The following is a 19,430-nucleotide window of genomic DNA, read 5'->3' as shown; positions in this document are numbered from 1 at the left end:
CTTTTAGTGATTTCTCTGCTCGTACACTTCAACACGTCCACGTAAAAGAGACACATTACCTGTGCCAGCTATTTTCTACACTGTAATGCAAACACCAGCACTGAGTTGTTCTCATGTTTGTGTCCTGATCCTGCAACACAAAGCAAACTAGACCTGGGGCGAATGGTATTTGCATGCACTTTAAATGTCTGGGTTTGTGTAATAAGCTGCCAGTGGGTGGAGTCAGCCACTAAAGGCAAGCAAATGGGCTAATACAAACCACTGAGTGTAAATCACCAGCCAAGGCGTGGTGACTCGATCCTGCCTTACTCCACTAGTCTCCACGCTAATTTTTAGGGACATAATTTTACTCAACAAAGAAAATACTTTGAAAAGTTAAATGAGCTTTTAGGGGTGGAGCTCACACACCTGAACATTTTGCACCTTGCTGCAATCAATGGCTTTCTTTATCAACAAATCTGTGGAATAATTTGGACAAAACTGCAAGTTGAAGGAATCTTGAAAGTGACTTAAGAGTCAACAACAACAAATCACCAAATGGTTCTGAGAAACATTTTTGGTTGTCTAGGGGGAAGAAAAATCCCTTGCTTTCCTTTATTTGTGACTTTCATGATGGTTTTATGGTCTCACTTGTGAGGTTTGGTCATATTGAATCATTTATAGTCACTTTTAAAGTAAGAAAATGCTCATCGGAAAGCTACTTGTCAGTCACACGCCATTAACCAATGAGCGTGCAGTGCTGATGAGTTTCACATTCAGACCCGTCCAGTTGTCGCCAAGATGGCGACAAGATGGCGACAACTGGAGGCTTTCCAAGGAAACTTCCATAACCACTGGATGATGTCACAGCGGGCCCCATCCATCTTTTATACTCTCTATAATAATCTAAACGCCATCACTGACATATAACAGCTGTACACGAGGTCACAGACCCAGAAACAAAGTCTCCATTGACCCTGGGTTCACTGAGCCAGCGTGTTAGATGTGCAAACACAGCCCAAGGCCATGTACATGAGTGAGTGTGTGTGTGTGTGGGCACCACATCGACACCACTCCTCTTGCAACCTCCTCCTGCTCCTCTACCTGTCTGCTCCAACTCAACAAAGCTCAATAACAACAGTTTTCAGCACTCTCATTCAGTTCACCTGAACATGACCAAAGGGCTCAGGGTGTTATGGAAATTTTTAGCCTGGCTTACATCCACCGAAGCATGCTTTAAATTTGAATTACAAACACTGTAGTTAAACTTCTTACACCCACATGCCAGGAAAAGACAGAGAAGAATAATAACTATTTTTATTATTATAATTATTATAAAGGTTTTTCATAAATGGTAAGGGCTACATTGGGAAAATAGCTTATAAAAAAAAATTATATGACATACCTATATTTCCATTAGTTGTTTTAGCGCAGTAGGTTAAAGAGTCCTACGTGCAGCAGGTGCACTCACACCTCCACTGTCACTGTAAAAAATGCCTCAAATTGTAGCTATGCTAATCAAAATACTCTAAAACCATGTGTGTGTTTTAAACATTAAAGTTTGTTTTGCTGTGGCACAGCACGACTGTAACACACTTACATTTTATTTTATCTGTGCCTGTGTTCTGTCTGCTGTGGACACTTGCGCCATATGGCTGACATCACAGCACCGGTCCACCTGTTGACGGTGAACAACCGTCAAACAGCACTTTAATAACATCTCAGCAACACTTTTCAAATTCAGCTTTTTCAAACTCACTGTAAGCAGCAAACGAAGATTAGCAATAAAACTAACACTGTTTCAACCTACCTGTCTTGGTGAGCGAAGGTGTGGCACTTTGCCCCAGGTAATCAAAAATGCACGGATGTCATTTATCTAGCTTCTCTTCCGGTCCTTTTTTTTTTTTAAAGTCACTGAGTTAAAGTTAAAAACTCAGGTAAGAAAATTAAGAGTCCGGACGACATGGTGAGCCACAGCTGCTTTCCTTAGTTTGGTTTGTTGTGTTGAGTCGCTGAAGAGTTTCCCCCTCGGTGACTCCTCAGTCCCATGTCTCCGGTGCGGGCAGGAGCGCGCTGATGGGGAGTTACTCCGGGAAACTAGTGGACCAAAGCGGAGCTACTTCCTGTTACACCCTTCACAGTAAAAGCTACAAAGCACCCTTCTTCTTTGCTAACTTGATTTTAATTTTATTTAACTTATAATAAAAAGACATAAAAGAGCTGCAACTATCTGCATAATGTTGAGTGATTGTATCCCACCTCATTAATTTACGTCCAGCTTCTTATAGCGTCTTTTTTTTAAAAAAAACCTTTTTATCAGCTTTATTTTTATAGTTAATTCGGCTTCTTATATTTTGAAGTTTTTACCTTAGAGAGGTGTATATTGTATTTTATTTTATTGAGGTGTTAAATCTTGTAAAACCTATTTTCTTATTGGTAATTTTAGAATATTTGTCATAATTGATGGATTACAAGAAAATGACATGAGATTTCCTAACATTTCGATTTAAAAAAAGTATTGTTATATTTTTTTTAATATATCTATAAATTGGCATAGTGATTTCTTTCAGTGTCTTTTTTTAGCATTAATTTCCCTCCCTTGTTTTTGATTTAAATATCTATTTGCATGCCTGCCTTTGCATTTTTTACACACTCTGACGTCAGTTTTTAAACATGCCCATAAAAGCAGTATTTGACCCCTGAAACAGTGTATCAAGATCAAAACTTTTAAAATTAGAACACATAAATAAATTTTAGTAATGATATATACACTATATACATGTATAATGTTTTGTGGATTGCGAATCTGTTGCCAAATAACATATTTTCAAAATTGGAAATACATTTTCTTCTATTTTCCTTCTTCTTAATCCTCTCTTTCTTATCATTACAAGAATTATTTGCTTTAAGAGATCACAATCATGAACATATTGTAGTGATGAAGGCTATGCACTTCTGTTAAAAAGCACAGCATCACTGTAATTCAGATTAGTACCAGATAAAAGTCACCTCTAACAGGCATATTGATATCTGGCACAGTGGCTTAAGTTTGTATGAAGCTTTAATGAAGTGGGTCTAATCCGTGGGTGAAGGAATTAAAACTGAGTGGAATGAACGTCATTTACGTTTAATGTGACTTCCTGTCTTGACCACCTAACCCACGTCCAGCTTGACAAGCCACCACCTGACCACAGTTGATCATCTGACTTGGAAGTGATTAGAGTTGAGACTCCCTCTCCCCTTAAAGCAGCCTGGCATCCATCCAGAAAAGAAAGAAAAAGGAAGAAGTGCACTTCCTGGATGAGTTTGGCTTAAAAGTAACTCTCACATTACTTATTATTGTGCAAATGAATGAAATCTTAACTTGTTTTAGAGGAAATCTCAGGAAAATAACAACAAGAATGTATATGTGTGTTGGTCTGGATCCTTAAGCGACACTCTTATTAAATATTGATTTATTAGCAGGATGGACGAGCAACTTTTTACGGGACAAATTACTTTCCTAATAATGACATGCAACTAAAAAAAAAAAGTTTGAGTGTTTACAGATGCACAGAGTAAGTTCATCCTTGAAGGGATCAAAAAAATTTTTTTTAAACTTCATTGGAGCTGTGTTACAAAAGACAGTAATGTAATAACAGGAAGAAAGTGTCTTTTGGGTGTTCTCCTTTAATTGTGGAACAAGGCTTAAGTGGCATCAGTCTAGTGTGTGTGTGTGTGTGTGTGTGTGTGTGTGTGTGTGTGTGTGTGTGTGTGTGTGTTTTTGGAAAAGAAAAACTTAAACTACAGTGGAGGCATTTTTCCACTCTGGCAGCTTTTGACAGGATGACATCTAACATTCCGGTAAAGAGACAAAACATGACAACAATGTTACGCATTGGATGCAAAGTAGTCCCCTCCTAGACATGTTCAAAGATACAGCCTGTGGTGCCGCATAAATACTTTCAGTCTGTTTTCACTCCACTGCTTCCTTCTTGTTTTCTATGTTTAACTTTCATTCTTGAGCAGAATGAAGGTTTCATGCAGACGAAGGATGGACGGACACTTTAAGTCGCTGAAAAAATACAAGTCGATAGTTTAAAGAATTTGGGGACATGAGTTCATTCATTATGTTGTATGGATCAGATGTATCTGCTAAATATGAAGCTGAACCGTAAAGAACTTCTTGTCATGTTTACACCTTTTTATTTCTTTACAAATTGATGCAGGCCGATTAATATCATTGCTGTGCTTATTCCGTGTTGTTTTTTTGTCACAGGGTTCTGGGAGATTCTCTTTGAGAAGGATCTACTCAATGGACACTTTGATTGATACCCTTGTTCAACTGCTTGTTAATGCAAATGTCTAATCAGGCAAACACGTAGCAATAAGTCAGTGCTTTTAGGCATCTACACATGGTCAAGATGACGTGCTGAAGTTTAAACCGAGCATCACAATGGGTGATTTAAGTTGCTTTATTAGTGCAAGTGTTCCAAAAACTGGTGATCTTCTGGCATTTTCCCACCCAACCATCTCTGTTTATAGAGAATGAGGGGCGGTTCTCTGGGAGAAAATACCTTGTTGATGTCAGAGGTCAGAGCAGAACGGCCAGACTGCTTTGAGCTGATAGGAATGAGACGGTCGAATAACCACTCCTATGCAGAAGAGCATCTGTGAATGCACAACATGTTGAACTCTGAAGCTGATTGGTTACAAAAAGCAGAAGACCACATGCTGCTCCTGTTAGCTAGGGAGAGAAAACTTGAAGCTACAGTTTGCACAGATTCAGCAAAATTGGACAACAGAAGTTTAGAAAAATGTCGCCTGGTCTGTTGAGTCTCAATTTCTGCTGCAACATCCGGGTAGAGTAAAGATTTGGCAACATGAAAGCATGAATCCATTCTGACTTGTATCAATGGTTCAGGCTGCTCGTGGTGTAAGGGTGTAGCCATGTTGTGATGGCTGCTGCTAAGTCAAAAAAGTCAAACTGGTTTCTTAAACAGGACAAAGAGTTCTCTGTACTTAAGTAACCTCCACAGTCACCAGATCCAACAGAGCATGTTTGTGCTGGGCTCGCTGTTTGCAGACGGGAAGACTGGCATTACAGATGATGCTATCATGTCAACGTGGACCAAAATCCCTGAACGTTTCCAGCATCTTGTTGAATCTATGCCACAAAGAATGAAGGTAGTCCAGAAGGAAAAAGGTTCTAACCGACTACTACCAAGGTGCACCTAAGACATGTATTTCTCTCAACTTTCAAATACTTTACGTAACATTTAAATGCCTATATTCTTACAGCAAGATTTTGTTTTAACCTAAAAAAATACTTATATTTCATTGCGTTTTGTTTCAACTCTATAGCAGCTAAGAAAATAGCTCATGCCACGCTTTTGAAACTGTTCCACCACCTTTAGTATCTGTGTAAAAAGCTACTAAATGTGGTCCGATGTTTTTCTCCCCTGCTGTTTCCAAGGTCAAGGATTCAGCTTTGGGCTTTCTAAAGGCAAACATTCATGGTTTCAGAAACCCCGACTTTGTGGTCTTGACCTTTTCTCCTGCCAAAACAACAACACTTATTAAAGCTTAGTCACTTCTGCAGTTTCAGAAAGCTTTGATCCCATGTCACACTGTTGAATATCCTCATTGTCGGGCGTGACGTGTCAGTCTGCAGAAACGTACATGGACTTTGACATGAACTGAGTCACGGCTAGACCAGTGTTTGCCTCCTAAATTTTGTCACTGATCCGATCGATATAAAGCAAGAAAACAGAAGAAAAATAAGAACAATTAGTAAATGAAGGTCGCTGTCCACCCCATATAATGTCTGACTTTCTCTTCTGTGATCACATCAACTCTCCCCTAAATGCTGCAGCGCACGGCAGACACTGTAATCTCTTTAACCTGTCACGAGCAAACAGCTCCTCGAACATCTCCCATTTCCAGCTGTTCACCTGGAATGGAAACAGAGGTGCAGACTCGGACAGGAGCGCCTTCCTCACACGTCTCTGCTCCCGGCGTGCTTCAGAGGAACTAGGTCAGGGCTTGTTGGTAGTTGTAACTGAGGTTTGGCGCTTCTGCAACGGGCTGATGAGAGGAGAGAATACGAGATAATGAGAGATGAGCGGTCGCGCTCCATTTATGGGATTCATCGTAACTCTCCTCGCAGATACAATATTTGCCCGCAACTGGCACAAGATTGATGTGATCTCCCTGTGCAAACACCCCGTATTTGGCGAAAAGCTTTTAGTTAGGCAAATACAAAGCGTCTTACAACCATAGGATTCAGGGTTTTTTTCTCTCTTTTCTTTTTAAGCAGAGTTTGTTTAAATTTCAGGTGCCCGTGGGGTTAAAGTGTTTAGTTGAGGCTGGTTTATCTGGTGTGCCACAGTGTACTTGTAGGGAGGGGGAGAGAGGAAGATATGGGTGAGTCACAGGCTTTCCCATCACAGGAAATACAGGTCACACTTGAAAAAATACAAGGATGACAAAAAGGATGGCTCAATGCTGCTGACAGTGAAGTGGCTATTTATAGGGCTGGGTAAATAAAAGGTAATGACAAACTGTACCTATTGTAGGACAAACATGCATGCACGCGCACACATCGGTGCACCATGTGACCTGCAGAGACCTCCCATTGAACAAACAAAGTGGTGTAATTACAGGCCTGTGTGGCTCTGCAGGTGGAATGTGCTAGCGATAGTCAAGCCCTTGTTGTCCTAATGACTGGAAGCAGCCCCAACAGCCAACAGACATGAGCTCACCGTCATTACAATAGGAGGCGTGGCCAAGCCTGTGACTGCTGTGGACCTGATGTTGCTGTGGAGACAGGACACACACACACACGGTCACACACACGGATCTGCTTAGAGTTAGACCACTGGGAAATTAAAATGGTAGCCCAAAGCAACAGGATTTTATTGGCTAATCACGGGTTGATCCTGGATGTGTTTACGGTGCAGGTTTGTGTGTCTCGGCGAGCGTGTGCAAGTGCAGGGCAGCGTACAGGTGCACCGCACACGCATCGCCTAATTACAATGACAACGTCAGCCGGCGTTGGAGAGATATTCGCCACGCTTGTCTGGCATTGGGCATCTTGTGCAGAAGAGCAATTACTGACCAATCAAATGATTTTACAGCTCGGTTCAGTGTGTGTGTGTGTGTGTGTTTAAGGCTGTCAGCTCTGTCAATGTTTTCTGGCTCTCCGGGGGGGAAAAAAACAAACCTTCACGAATTTTCTGTTTCACAGCATGCTCTGCAACTTCATTTACACCTACCGGCACTTCAGGAATGAGCTGAGCAGAGAATCTCTCGACACACAAGAAGAACGCTTTCATTTCTAAAAGAAGACACTCGATGACAATGTGGTCCAGCAACCTCTAGTTGCAGAAAGCAAAAACGAAAGAAAAGGCCAGAGGCGGTGGCAGCGTGGAGGCAAAAAGTGAACCATTTTATTACATTAAAATTTTCATACAAACAATGCATACACACTAGGTTCATATTGCTTCAGACATAAGTTTCTTTTTCTCTTTGAATTTCCAGTTAAACAACTCTGTAACAAAATGTAAGTACAACATTTATGAAAATATAAATCTCTAAACAGGTAAGTCAGTCCTGACGATAAGAATACATAGAAACATTCATTACCAGTATGTCAACTATGAGTTGCAAACATGTAAGTTATTAAAAGTCATTCAAGTTACTTAACATACAATAATTTTTACTGGCTTCCATATGGACACATTCAAATATACTCTTAAACTGGCATTCCGATATATTTTATAAGAGGACTCTTTTTTTTTTTAAACTTCTTTAGCAAAGATAGCAAGTTTTTCTCTATCATAAACATAATCACAGTCGAACACTGAAACGATTTGGTAACAATATAATTACAGTACAAGCCTCAGAAACAACTGTCGACAAAAGTAAATCACAAACTATAATCGGGACTTTAAAAAAAGATATTCTTTCAAGTAATTTGCCAAAGTCTTGAGTCGGAGGGAAATAAAGTGTTTTAAAGCTTGGTGCTGCTACTTAGTTTGAAATTATCCAAGGGCCTTTATCTTAACTCTTCAAAACTGGTAAACATAGAATAAGATGGAATAGCCCTTTAAAAAGTATATGTCAAAGTGAAAGTGTGTGTTTTTTGTTTCTGTCATGCCTCGGTAAAGTTTGGACTCGCCACAGCTCAACACTGCTTGAGACAAATTCAATTACAGTCATGCTTTGAAAAGAGAAAAAAGAAAAGCCACCCATGGCACCTGCAAGGTACGAGCTCAAAGATGTTCCAATATTCCTTCAGACTGTCAGCTGATCTCAACATGTCATAATGTTATCAGGGTCCGATTTATCGGGCAAGGGTCAAAAAGATCAGAGAGAGACACGAATGTTTAAAGATGGCCGTGCTTCCCACCTCTCCAAAGAGCTGCAGCAGAAGCTGGAAATACGCTACGTGGACGAAAGTACTGAGCCAGCAACACGCTACAGCTGCGGGAGCTGCTCAGCCATGCAAACCCATGCGACGAAGCTCCCAGCACACAGTTTTTGTGCCGACGTTAATGCCAGAGGAGGTTTGGAGCTCAGTCAACAACCGTGCTTTTTATTGTTAGGTAGTCTGCCACTTCGTGCCTGTGCTGCTGGGGTTCCCAAACTCCTCATTCCCACCCACACTTACAACTGATGGTGGAATATCTAGGAAGTTTTACAGATTTTTTGAAACAGTGGAATCCTACTACAGCACCACGCTCAAATTCAGTGAGCTCTTCAAGACTCAATCTTTCATAAATGTTTGTAAAGACAGACTGCTGAAAATTAAGAGCTGCTGTCCAATACTTGCGTGTGCTCTCTTAGGATGATCCAGAGCTGTTGCTCAAATTGGCACTCAAGACTGAGCCATAAAGTTGTGCAAACTTAGTAAAAGCAAAGTCACTAAACTTTGTAACTGCTGTTGCAGGTGATCACTGAAAATGGGCATAATTTGATGGATCAGCTGATTCTCTTCTGTCCATCCTATGTGCAAAATTCAATAAGTGGCTCCATAGTGTGGTACTTTACCCTTTTTTTAACAAGCGAAAGACCCCTAGTTTGATCCTGGGAGGAGACAGAAATGCCTCAGCGGTTGCCGGTATAAAAATCTGCCAAATCAAATATGTGGAACTACACGCTGGGACCCCGTTTGAATAAAGGAGTGGCTGAAAGTAGCCTTCAGTTAGGGTGTGCAATTGCATCTGCAAGATTCTTTGCAACCCACTATTGGCCAACTCTGTCTAATGCCACTGGTGCTCAGTCTGCTTTGTTAAGGTGTTGCTGCTCCCCTCCCAGCTTTCAACATATGGACGGGTTGGAAGGTCCGAGGCACCTTGGACCACATAAAAGTTACTGCAGACAGGATACAAATCCCATTTTGGCTGAAGTGGCCTCGACAGGATTAAAGTAATGGGTCTCACCCCACTGACTTAGATAAGGAGTTGGTCTTGTTAGCACTTGTTTTAAGGGCCCGGAGGTGTTAGCAAGATGGCTGCTGAGTGGTGAGATTTTCTTCTAGAATGACTTTAATAGAGCTCAGAAACAATTTAGAAATCACCTTCTGAAAAGTTGTGAAAAAAAACACAGCATGAAAACTAAAGTTGGTGAATGTGTAAGAAAAATGTAACGGTGTCAACGTGGCACGCAATTTGAAATAAAAGCAGGAAGTCCAACTTAAAAATGTACATTTAAAATGTAACTTCTGCTTTACATCTGTGCTGAAATATCCACCACATGATACATTTTCCCTCCACATTCAGAATCTTCAGTGTCTTGTCCAAAGTTTTTACACAGGGTGACAAACAATGTCAAGTACCAACCCATATTTAATACCACTGATTACCAAAGCTGTTCCACTATGACGTCAGCTGCTAAAACGACAGCATCGACATTTGTAATGATACCAGGCACATATGAAGAGACTAGCATTTCAAGTGAGCCCGCTGTAGCCTGCAAGTGCCCGAATAGCTTGTGTCTTTCTGTAGATAAATCTTAAGACAAACCTAGATCACTTTCAACAATTTATACGTCTCATATGAATAAATCTAATAATTTCTCACAAAAACCACTTATAAAGTGCTTCCACCTACAGCCTACACTTCTAAATATATTCACACGGCCGAGCTGTTTCAGAGAAACATTGGGCTAATCACTCTTTTCTTTAATACTGAAACACTTGAACAAACGCCACTAAGCCTAAAGCAAATACACTGGTTAAGGCGTGAATGTGCATGGTGCTATGCTACTTTTATGCTCAATAGTGGTGTTTCCCTTAAAAAAACGAACAGCAGACAAACTGATGGAACTGCAGGCAAATTCACATCCAATTTACGTAAACTGTTCCAAGAAATTTCTACAACTATCGTTACAGAGAGCAATGCCTTCCATCTCCCGCGTTGTTGACCAGTACACTGATCGCTCACATCTGGCGTCAATGCAAGTATTATGCAACGGTGCGTAGACTGTGTGTACAAATTCCCTGCATTTTCATAAATCTTGTAATCTGCACATAAAGAACATTTTAAATTCCAGGCACTCACTTTGATTGCATTAAGCACAACATAACTTTTTTGTTTAGTTTTTTTAAGGACAAATTGCAGCAGCCAAAAAGAGACATGTACATATGTTCATAGTTCTTCCATTTTGTACAGTACAGCCTGATATTAATACAAACATGAATATACTCTTTTACGAACAACAGTATGGCTTAATGTGCACAATATAAATAAAGATATGGTAGGATGATAGTGGCTGAGATCACTGGAATGGCTTTGTAAATGTTTGAACGAGACTTCTGAATCATAACTTTGTTCTTCAAATGCAAAAGGACACATAATGGCAAACTAATACTTCACACGATTTACATGTGTTTTCTTTTGAAAAAACAGTATTTTCTAACAGTCTTAATGCGTAAAACAAAGTGTGTCGTAAGTTGGAAGTAATTCATACATAACTTGAGTGCAGCGATAAAAACCGGTCGGCCCATTAACTACCCATAGGGCTGACATCTGCAGCTGAATCACGTGGCTGTAAACAAGAATCAACTGCGACCCCAGAGATTCTAAGCTTTGTCGCCTGTCTCCGCCCTCCCACCTTAGCTCCTCCCACTCCTCTGTTCTCCACCTGTCACTGCAGCAGTTCAGTCTTTTTCGTAGGTGTTGTCGACTCACCTTCTCCAGAGTCGGACACGTTGATGGGGCTGTCCCTGGAAAAGACCTCTGTTGACTCTCTCCAAATGCAGTCGGCAACAGTCTTAAAGGAATGATTGCTGCATTTGGGACGGACCTTCTGGGAGGCATTGTTGACAATCTGGCGGCTGTTGGAGGTGGCTATCTTTATCTTGAGGGCAGCATCCACACGATCCACTACTGTGTACGTGCCAATGCTGCCGTCCTCAAAGCCGATGATGATGTTTAGCGCTCGCTGGGAGAGAGACAGGAAGGTGGGGGTCTTGTAAAGCGAGCATGTGCCAATGCTCTTGCCATCGGCAAGGCGCATCACGATCAGGTTGGACACAACGCCCGCGTCGTCGTCTTCGTCACAGTTCCGGAAACATATGTATACAAGGTAACGCCCATCTCTTGATAACTTCTGACGCCAAATTATACCGGCGGCATGAACAAGCCTGAGCTTCCCACTGTGAAGGTCCAAGACGTTAATATTCTCGTCACCTTTGGAGACAATCCCTAATTTTCCGTTGGGTGAGATTTGGAAGTCCTCTAGATTTTTGAGGAAATTGGCTGGCAACTGGACTCTCCTGCAAACGGACTCATCTGCAACGCTCCAGATGAAGACTGTCTCGGTGGACGTGATGAAGACTACACAGTCAGGGCAGTCGGGAATGAGTTTGAAGTTGACAATGGTAATGCCATCATCGCAGACAAACTTCTTTGATACGCTGCCTGACCACAGGCTGACAGCGAGAAGCTTGTTTTTTGACGTTCCCACAAGGAAAGTGTTCGCTGTGGTGATCAGTGCATTCTGGAGGGTAACTAAGATGTTGCAGACTTTGTGCCCCGTAGCAAGCCTCCACACTCTGGAGGCATTCTGCTCACAAAGGGACACCACAAACTGGTCATTGTGCGTAATTAACAATTGTGATATTCTCTGTCCATTGATGCGGAAGATGTTTTCTCCTGTGTTGGTTTGCCAGACATACTGACTGGACTTGTCATCCGAAGTCACCATGAGATCCCCTGAGGAGGTTAGGACACAGTTCTCTACTATGCCCTCGTGCTTAAAGACTGTCTCAATGAAGCCAGTGCTAAAGTTCCACTTGTGGACAGCTTCTGAGCCGTCCATGGTAAACACATAGTCCTCTCTGCCAGACAGCTGCAAGGTCTGGATCTTCTTCCCTGTTTTGTCAATGTTGGACATGGCGGTGATGATATCAATGTCCCAAACAGACAGAACTCCACTGCTGGCAACCGAAAGGAGCAAGTTGTGGTGGATTGATTTGATGAGTTTCACGATAGCCCCTGAGATCTCAATCAGGCTAGCCATGCACTGTCCACTGTCTCTCCTCCAGACAAAGATAGAGGAGGTATTTTCCATGGAGGCCACAATGCTTTGGCCATTCTTGGAGAGTACAGCGGCAACAAAGCGTTCACTACGTTTGGCTTTAAACTTTTCTACCATCTTCCATACTTTTGTGTCCAGCACCTCTATACTTCGAGCCTTGCAAATGAGAATGGAACGTTGGTCTTCTGCTAACTCAATGCCCACTACTTCGGTCTCATCCCCTCTACAATCATAATCCTCCATCAGCTTCGGGTTAGTGACCTCTTTGGTGTTCCACACGGACAAACTGCCTTCATTGTCAATCATCACCATTTGGCTGAGAGTGTCGAGTACAAGAATGGACTTGACAAACCCTCCAGAAAACTCAGACGTCACAGTGGCCAACTTGTCACCATTTCCAAGATGAAAGATGGAGACCGTGTTGAGGTACTGGCCACAGAAGGCATACATTCCATCTGGCGAGCACTGGACACAAGTCACCTCATACCAGCAGTGGAACTGGTACAAAGGCCAACCATAGAGGAGGTCAATGACGTTCACATCTTTACTAGCCTCAAGCCATGCCAAAGCATGATGGGTAGATAAAGTAAAACCGTTAATGAAAGCAACGCCACCAGTGATGCCAGCATGCTTGGAGCCCTTGATTTCAACCTCAGATAAAAGGCAGGACTTGTGATTATCATAGATGAGCAGTGTGTTTTTAGTTGTGGCCACAACCAGATACTTCTCATCAGAGGTTAACCTGATTCCCAGCACAACAGATCTGGCTGTGTCGATCTGCCGTAGAAGTTGCCTGCTCTCTACATCCCAGGTGCTGACAGATCCATCTTCCAGTGCTACGAGGACTATGTTTGGGGCTAGAGTGGGCAGGATCTCCACAATCTGCATGTAGCTGGAGCAAAGAGGAAGCCTCTCTGGACTGTAAGTAACATCCATAGAGGAGTGGAGAGGCACAATAGAGCAGTACTTTGGGCCATCTTTGTCACACTCCAGAAGGAGGTGTCTGAGTTTAGGCAGGGAGGTGACAACTGGCAGAAGTCTTTGCTGCAGCTCTGCAGACAGCGACGCCGGATTCTTCAGCACTTTTACTTTGATGCTACGGAGAGTTGTGGCTAAAAACTTCAGCTCTTTCTCTTGGGTGTAACTGTAAGCTAGGTCAATGTCTGTTAGAGCCTTTTCAAACTGGCCAATCTTGATCATTGTGTAGAGCCAGCTGAAGTTCATTATGACACCAAACATGAGGTCATCTGTACGCCCACTCCTGGTAAGGTGGTACACCAGCTCTGTCATTTTTCTGTGGTTGACAAAGAAAATGTCAGGCTCCAAAAGGTTGCACTGGAACACCCAAGGTTGTTCAGGAGTCTGTCTGTCATAGGAGTACTTATCAGAAGATGTCTTTTCATGGGACTGCTGATGGTGAGGGTTTTTGTGATGAGAAATGTTCAAGGAAGTGAAATGGTTGTTATCATAGGTAAAGATCTTCTTTCTGCCCCCTGACCATGCCCCTAGAAAATACTCAGCTAAGAGGCTATGCATCTGATGCACGTCCTCCTCATTGCTAAGGTACAGCTTCTGGGCAATAAGGTGCAGGTGCCTGTTGGCCCAGACCATCAAAGTGACGTTCCGTACCTGACGTTCCACCAGATACCCCTCAAGCTCCTCTCTGAGCTTCGCAATCAAGTCATAGGCGATTCTCAATGGGTTTTTGAGGTAAGTTGCCACAATGACATCACCAAGAACTATGTTATCAAGGGACAGGATATCTTCCAGCTCAACTTCAGTTAGCCCAGCCTTGGCCATGGTGATATACCCTAGTGCTCTGAAGACAAATCGTTGGCCTAACTTGTTTTCCACAGAGTAGAACAACTGCTCTATGCTTTCGTGCACCGTCGAACAGAGCGACTTATCGTCCACATCTTTATGTGACCTCCAGTGAACTACTTCCCTGTAGATGAGGTTAACAAACATTGGCAAAGTACACTTGGCAAGTGCCTCATTGACATAGATCTGCTGGCCTGAGGTGACCTTTCTCTTCACCCCCAGCAGTTGCTGCTTTAATGTCTGACTGCAGACTTTGCGGTCTCTCTGGATTAATTCAACGTAATACCCCTCATCATGGATGAGGTGGCGAAGCTTCTGCAGGATGCCGTGTTTATTGGGCAATGTTGACACCACAATGCGGACCGTCCGAGGGAGGTGTATGGGGAGCCACCACAGCTTGCGAGCTTCATCAGCTTCAGAGAGCTGCTCCAGGGCATCTAGGACAATGACCAAGGGCCTGTGGAATGACGGTTCCCCTAAGAGGTTGATCAGGAGTTCCTTCATCTCCTGAATCTTGTTAGGCAAAAAGTGAATCAGGCAGCGGTAGTTTAATGCAATCTGTTCACAGATGCTCTGGAGGAGGGTTCGTAGGTCTGTGGAGAGCTGGCTGGAGCCGATATAACGAACAATGACCACTGGGTCGCTTTCAGGGCCCATCTCTTTCTGCAGCCACGTGTAGGCCTGAAAAACAGCATTGAGAGATTATTACTATGGATAAATCCAACATGGAAACCATTTTTAATCATTTTCTAGTTACTGGACATGTGTAATGTGTAACACTCCGTTAAAATATTCTGTAAATGAGAACTACTCTAGTTTTGAAGCTATAGTGATCTTATAATTTCAGTCATGAATTCATTAAATGGCCCAGAAGAGATTTCATTTGACATTAAAAATGTTAACTGACATATTCAGGGCAACACGAAGACACTCCACATTTGACTTTCAGTGAGTTTGAGAGAGAGGGAGAGAAAAAGACAGACACACACAGACAGATTCGGTCTACTGCGTATTTAAAATGTTATGTTTTACATGTGTTTGCATCTCCATTCCTCATTCTGCGGGTAAGGAATGTGAGCAGACGCTGAATTTATAAAACTGTAAATATCAAAGACCAAACATATGTGTAGAAAAATCATTTAACATTTTTCCTCAAACAGTGTCTGGCACCTTTATTTAACTCAGCAGGCAGAAGATAACAGCCTTTATTCTCAGGCAGGTTTACATTAGAGCACGGCTTTTGTTTCTAAGACCTTCTGTTTGAATAGTATACTGTCAAATACAAAGTCTCAGTTTCCTGTGCTCAAAGATAAATATTTTTTAAAGTTACTGCATGACGCTAACTGTACTTCAGCACATTATAATGATAGACATCCTCACAACAGGCTGTCTTTGTGCACAATCGGTTTATTTTAGCAACGCTGCGTTCAAGGTGTCCAGGCTTTTATTACCAACATAGAAGTAAAAAAAAAAAAAAAATGAATTTGAAGGACTTGAAATGCAATAAAACAGCAAACTCATAACACTGTAGAAAATGTTTAAAAGCTTTGCTTCTGCAAACCTGGAACACCAGGCTGGTGCTGGGTGTTTATATGGTAATGTAAAGAGCCTACAATAATACAGAGAAATTATAAATAATCACATAACTCCCTACGAGCAAGCACTTGTTGACAGGGAGAAGAAAAAACTCCCTTTTAACAGGAAGAAACTTCCAGCAGAACCAGGATCAAGGGGAGGTGACATTCTGCTGCAAATGGTATTAACTGTGCACGCTTCTCACTCACAGCTGTAATCACATGACTGACTTACATCAATGAAAGACGACAGTTAACAGTAACACAGAAGTTGTTCAGCAGAGCAAACAGTATGGCACACAAAATAAAGGATTTCTAACACTAGGAACTGCACATTTACAAACGTCAGTGAGCCAGGCAACACAGCAGTGTGTTAGCAGCTGTGAGGAGCTATGTTCACACAGATGCAGGATGAACAAAAGAGAGCAGCAGCACACACACACGCACATAGAGCACCTGGGCACCAGGTGAGACAATGACAATGTGTTTCTCAAGGCTAACAGGCGTTTTTCGTGATAGCAAAATAATCCGTTCTGTGAACTTATAAAAAAAAGAGTCCGTTTCTTATTGTTTTGGCTGTGTAGATTTTTCCAACTGCAAACCTATATAAAGGGCGACGTCATTGTTATAGTCTTCGTTGGTGTTTGTTTCACATGTTACGTTTCAGTAAGAGAATAACAACCCTGTCCCAAATGAAAACGTGTCAGCAAATTCCTGAAGGGAGCATTTCTGAAACTATCAAAAAAAGAAAAAGAGGGAGTATCCAGGAGAGAAAATGAATCTATGTCATAACTTAATGTAACCAGAAACCTCTTTTAACCCATAACCTTCGACACTGCTCAGTCGTCCTGGCGTGCACTGACCCTGCGTGTAGTTACATGTCCCGGGAAGTGCATGTCAGGTTACGTGGAAGGTTACGGCGTAGGGTTAAAAGGGGTTTCCAGTTCCATGTCCAACTGGAATGAGTCTAAATCGGCTGTTACAGGTTTGAAACGTGACACTGATGACGAGGTGCCTTAAGCCTGCATTCTTCTTAATGGTCACCAGGGGGCGAGAGCTGAAGAAGAAAGACTGTAAAGAAGTCTATGGGAAAGCGGCTAATCCAATCTTTGATTATCCAGGATATGCTCATTGGCTAACAAGGTGATTGATAAGTGATTAGCCAATGAGCACGCTGTTACACTGTCATATCCACGCCTGGCTTTTAAAATACCAATCAGACAGCGGGGAAAATGTTGATCTCGAGGCTTCAAAACAGGACTTCTGAAACCACTGAGCGTAGCTACATCCATCTTAATTACAACCAACTAATATAGCACATACATAAAATGCAACATAACCGCAACAGAAACACCACAGAACTATAAAACGCACATTTGTTTCGAAAGTGACTTGATTATAAATGTGCATAACTTTAATTAACCCAATCCTTAAGTACACTAAATGCCGACGATTATCACGAGCCGCAAACTCAGCAGCCTCTAAAGACTAATTTCTGCATAGCCAGTAATCTCTGTGCCAAAGCAGCCATTCCACTCTTAGGAACCCATTACCTATTGCTGTGTATTACGCTATTAAAGTCTCCTTAACGGCTAGTTTAATTTATCATCCGATATATTTATCTTAATTCTGCATTTCTGTGTGGTTTGGGTGATGATATGAAAATCTGTTTTATTTCCTCGCACATCTGTTATCATCATAAAACACGACCGAGGCCTAAAGCTACTCTGAGAACTGAGGTATTTAAGCTCCAAATAAAAAATCCAGTCTTTGTCCTTTCATTCTTTTCAGCTACTTCCTTAAAGTGTGCAAAGAAAATCAGTATTACTAGAATAAAACAGTCCAAACTCTAACACCAGTGTAGGACATTTTGACTGGGACTGGCTAAATACTACATTACACATCAAAGACATAGTTAAATAGATATGCAGTGCACCTCATCTTCAGATGGAAATGAAGATTGTGTGCTGGCTGTCCGGGTCTTCTCCATCACAGATGCTTCACAGAGAAGCAGGGTAATAAAATATGCTATTTAGAGGACATAGCTGACGGTTATTAAATAATCATTTGTAGCGTTTACATTTCCGTTAAATTGTTTCGTAATAAAAATGCTCTTCTCTCCACAAACACACCACAGTGTGGAGGAACACAGATCTATATTTTCCAGCAGACCCAGCTTTGCCTAAGCTTGGATTCAAATGAAACAAACCCAACAGGCCCAGTGTGAGTCGTGCACACCGGCCTCGAGTGGCTGCAAGCTTCTACACCTTATTAAGCTCCTTGAATCTAACAGCGTCCCTTTCTCATCAACCCCAGGCCCGCCGAACAGTTCAAATACATTTATTTTCTTACTAATTTGCTGAAAGTGACTGGAGACTAATACACGGGTTAATGCTGAAGTTCAAACTGAGCATTGTTGTTGGTACCAGAGATGCTGGTGTGAGTATTCCATAAACTGCCGATCTGCTGGGATTTTTCCACTAACCGTCTCTAGAGTTTAGAGAGAAAGATCTCTGTGCGAAAACGCCTTGTTGACATCAAAGATCATCAGGGAAAGATCAGACTGCTTTAAGCTGATAGGAAGGCAACAATAAGTCAAATAACCACTTGTTGCAGCTAAGATATGCAGAAAAACACCTGCGAATCCCTGAAGCAGATGAGCTGTGGCAGCAGAAAACCACACTGAGTGCCTCTCCTATCAGCTAAGAACAGGAAACTGAGGATAACGTTTGAAAAAAGATTCACCAAAACAAAATAGAAGATTGTAAAAATGTTGCCTGATCTCATGAGTCTCGATTTCTGCCGCAGCTTTCAGATGTTGGGTCAGAATTTGGTGTAAACAACGTGAAAGCAGTTCAGGCTTGCTGTGGTGTGATTGTGTATGACCACAGTGAACCATCTTCTGATGGCAACACAATCATCTCAAACTGGTGTCCTGAACACGACAACGAGTTCACTGTACTCGGACGGCGTCCACAGTCACCAGATCGTAGAAAACAGATAAGCAGTCCATACCATAGATCGTTTTAATGTTGCTGTTTAAACTGCAGCGTCTTCTTACACCCTCCCACTCATCCTTTTACTTTGAAGTTTAAAACTTTTCCTGTCGTCTCCCGGAAATCTTTACCGCTGAACTTTAGGCTTTCATCATCATTTTGTTGCACCTTGTAACATTTTTATACCACCTCTATAGCTCCGCTTTTGGGCAAATACTTGAATGGTGCTTAAAATAAATGTGAGATTTATTACAAAGGTTGGACAGGAGGGGTGGATGTGTGGGTGTCTGCTGTGTGATCTTGGCTACAGTGTGATCTTAATGTAGCCGGGCGGCCAGATGGCACACAAAAGCCGGAGAGTGAACAGAGAGTGAGGTGCGTGTGCACAAAGAGAAGTCCACACACACACATTGGCTTCCACTGAACAATAAATGTACCCATTGCAACTGTTTCAATAAGCAAACTTTCCAGAAGTTCCACACAGATGTAGGCAAACGTGTACACACGCAGTTGCATGGCTTCGTGGGAAATTAGA

The 19,430-nt window shown here is 42.1% G+C and overlaps 2 protein-coding genes across 7 annotated transcripts in view; both read right to left on the bottom strand.

The window, feature by feature from the left end:
* LOC146675000 (uncharacterized) overlaps positions 1-2,040 on the bottom strand; it is a 28,705-nt gene extending 26,665 nt beyond the window's left edge. The window contains exons 1-3 of one of the 4 annotated variants that reach the window (XM_085399758.1): positions 1,790-2,040; positions 1,580-1,657; positions 1,385-1,463 (exon numbers count right to left, since the gene is read on the bottom strand). The gene's annotated coding sequence lies outside the window, so the exon portion shown is untranslated. Of the gene's footprint in view, positions 1-1,384; positions 1,535-1,579; positions 1,658-1,789 lie in introns of those variants that run through there. The other 3 variants (XM_085399757.1, XM_085399752.1, XM_085399760.1) reach the window with 3 other exon arrangements.
* Positions 2,041-7,399: 5,359 nt separating this feature from the next.
* Positions 7,400-19,430, bottom strand: part of nwd2 (NACHT and WD repeat domain containing 2) — a 60,580-nt gene continuing 48,549 nt past the window's right edge. For all 3 annotated transcript variants that reach the window (XM_085399727.1, XM_085399735.1, XM_085399742.1), the window contains one exon: positions 7,400-15,006. In XM_085399727.1, coding sequence (XP_085255853.1) covers positions 11,110-15,006 — 3,897 coding nt within the window. In that variant the 3' untranslated portion in view covers positions 7,400-11,109. The remainder of the gene's footprint in view (positions 15,007-19,430) is intronic.

The sequence above is a fragment of the Rhamphochromis longiceps genome, linkage group LG3 (genome assembly GCF_057381845.1).
Source record: "Rhamphochromis longiceps isolate RC_006_pf linkage group LG3, R_longiceps_female_GT1.1, whole genome shotgun sequence".
NCBI classification, from domain to species: Eukaryota; Metazoa; Chordata; class Actinopteri; order Cichliformes; family Cichlidae; genus Rhamphochromis; species Rhamphochromis longiceps.
Note: the sequence above shows the minus strand (reverse complement) of the source record. Positions and strands in the feature narration are given on the sequence as shown.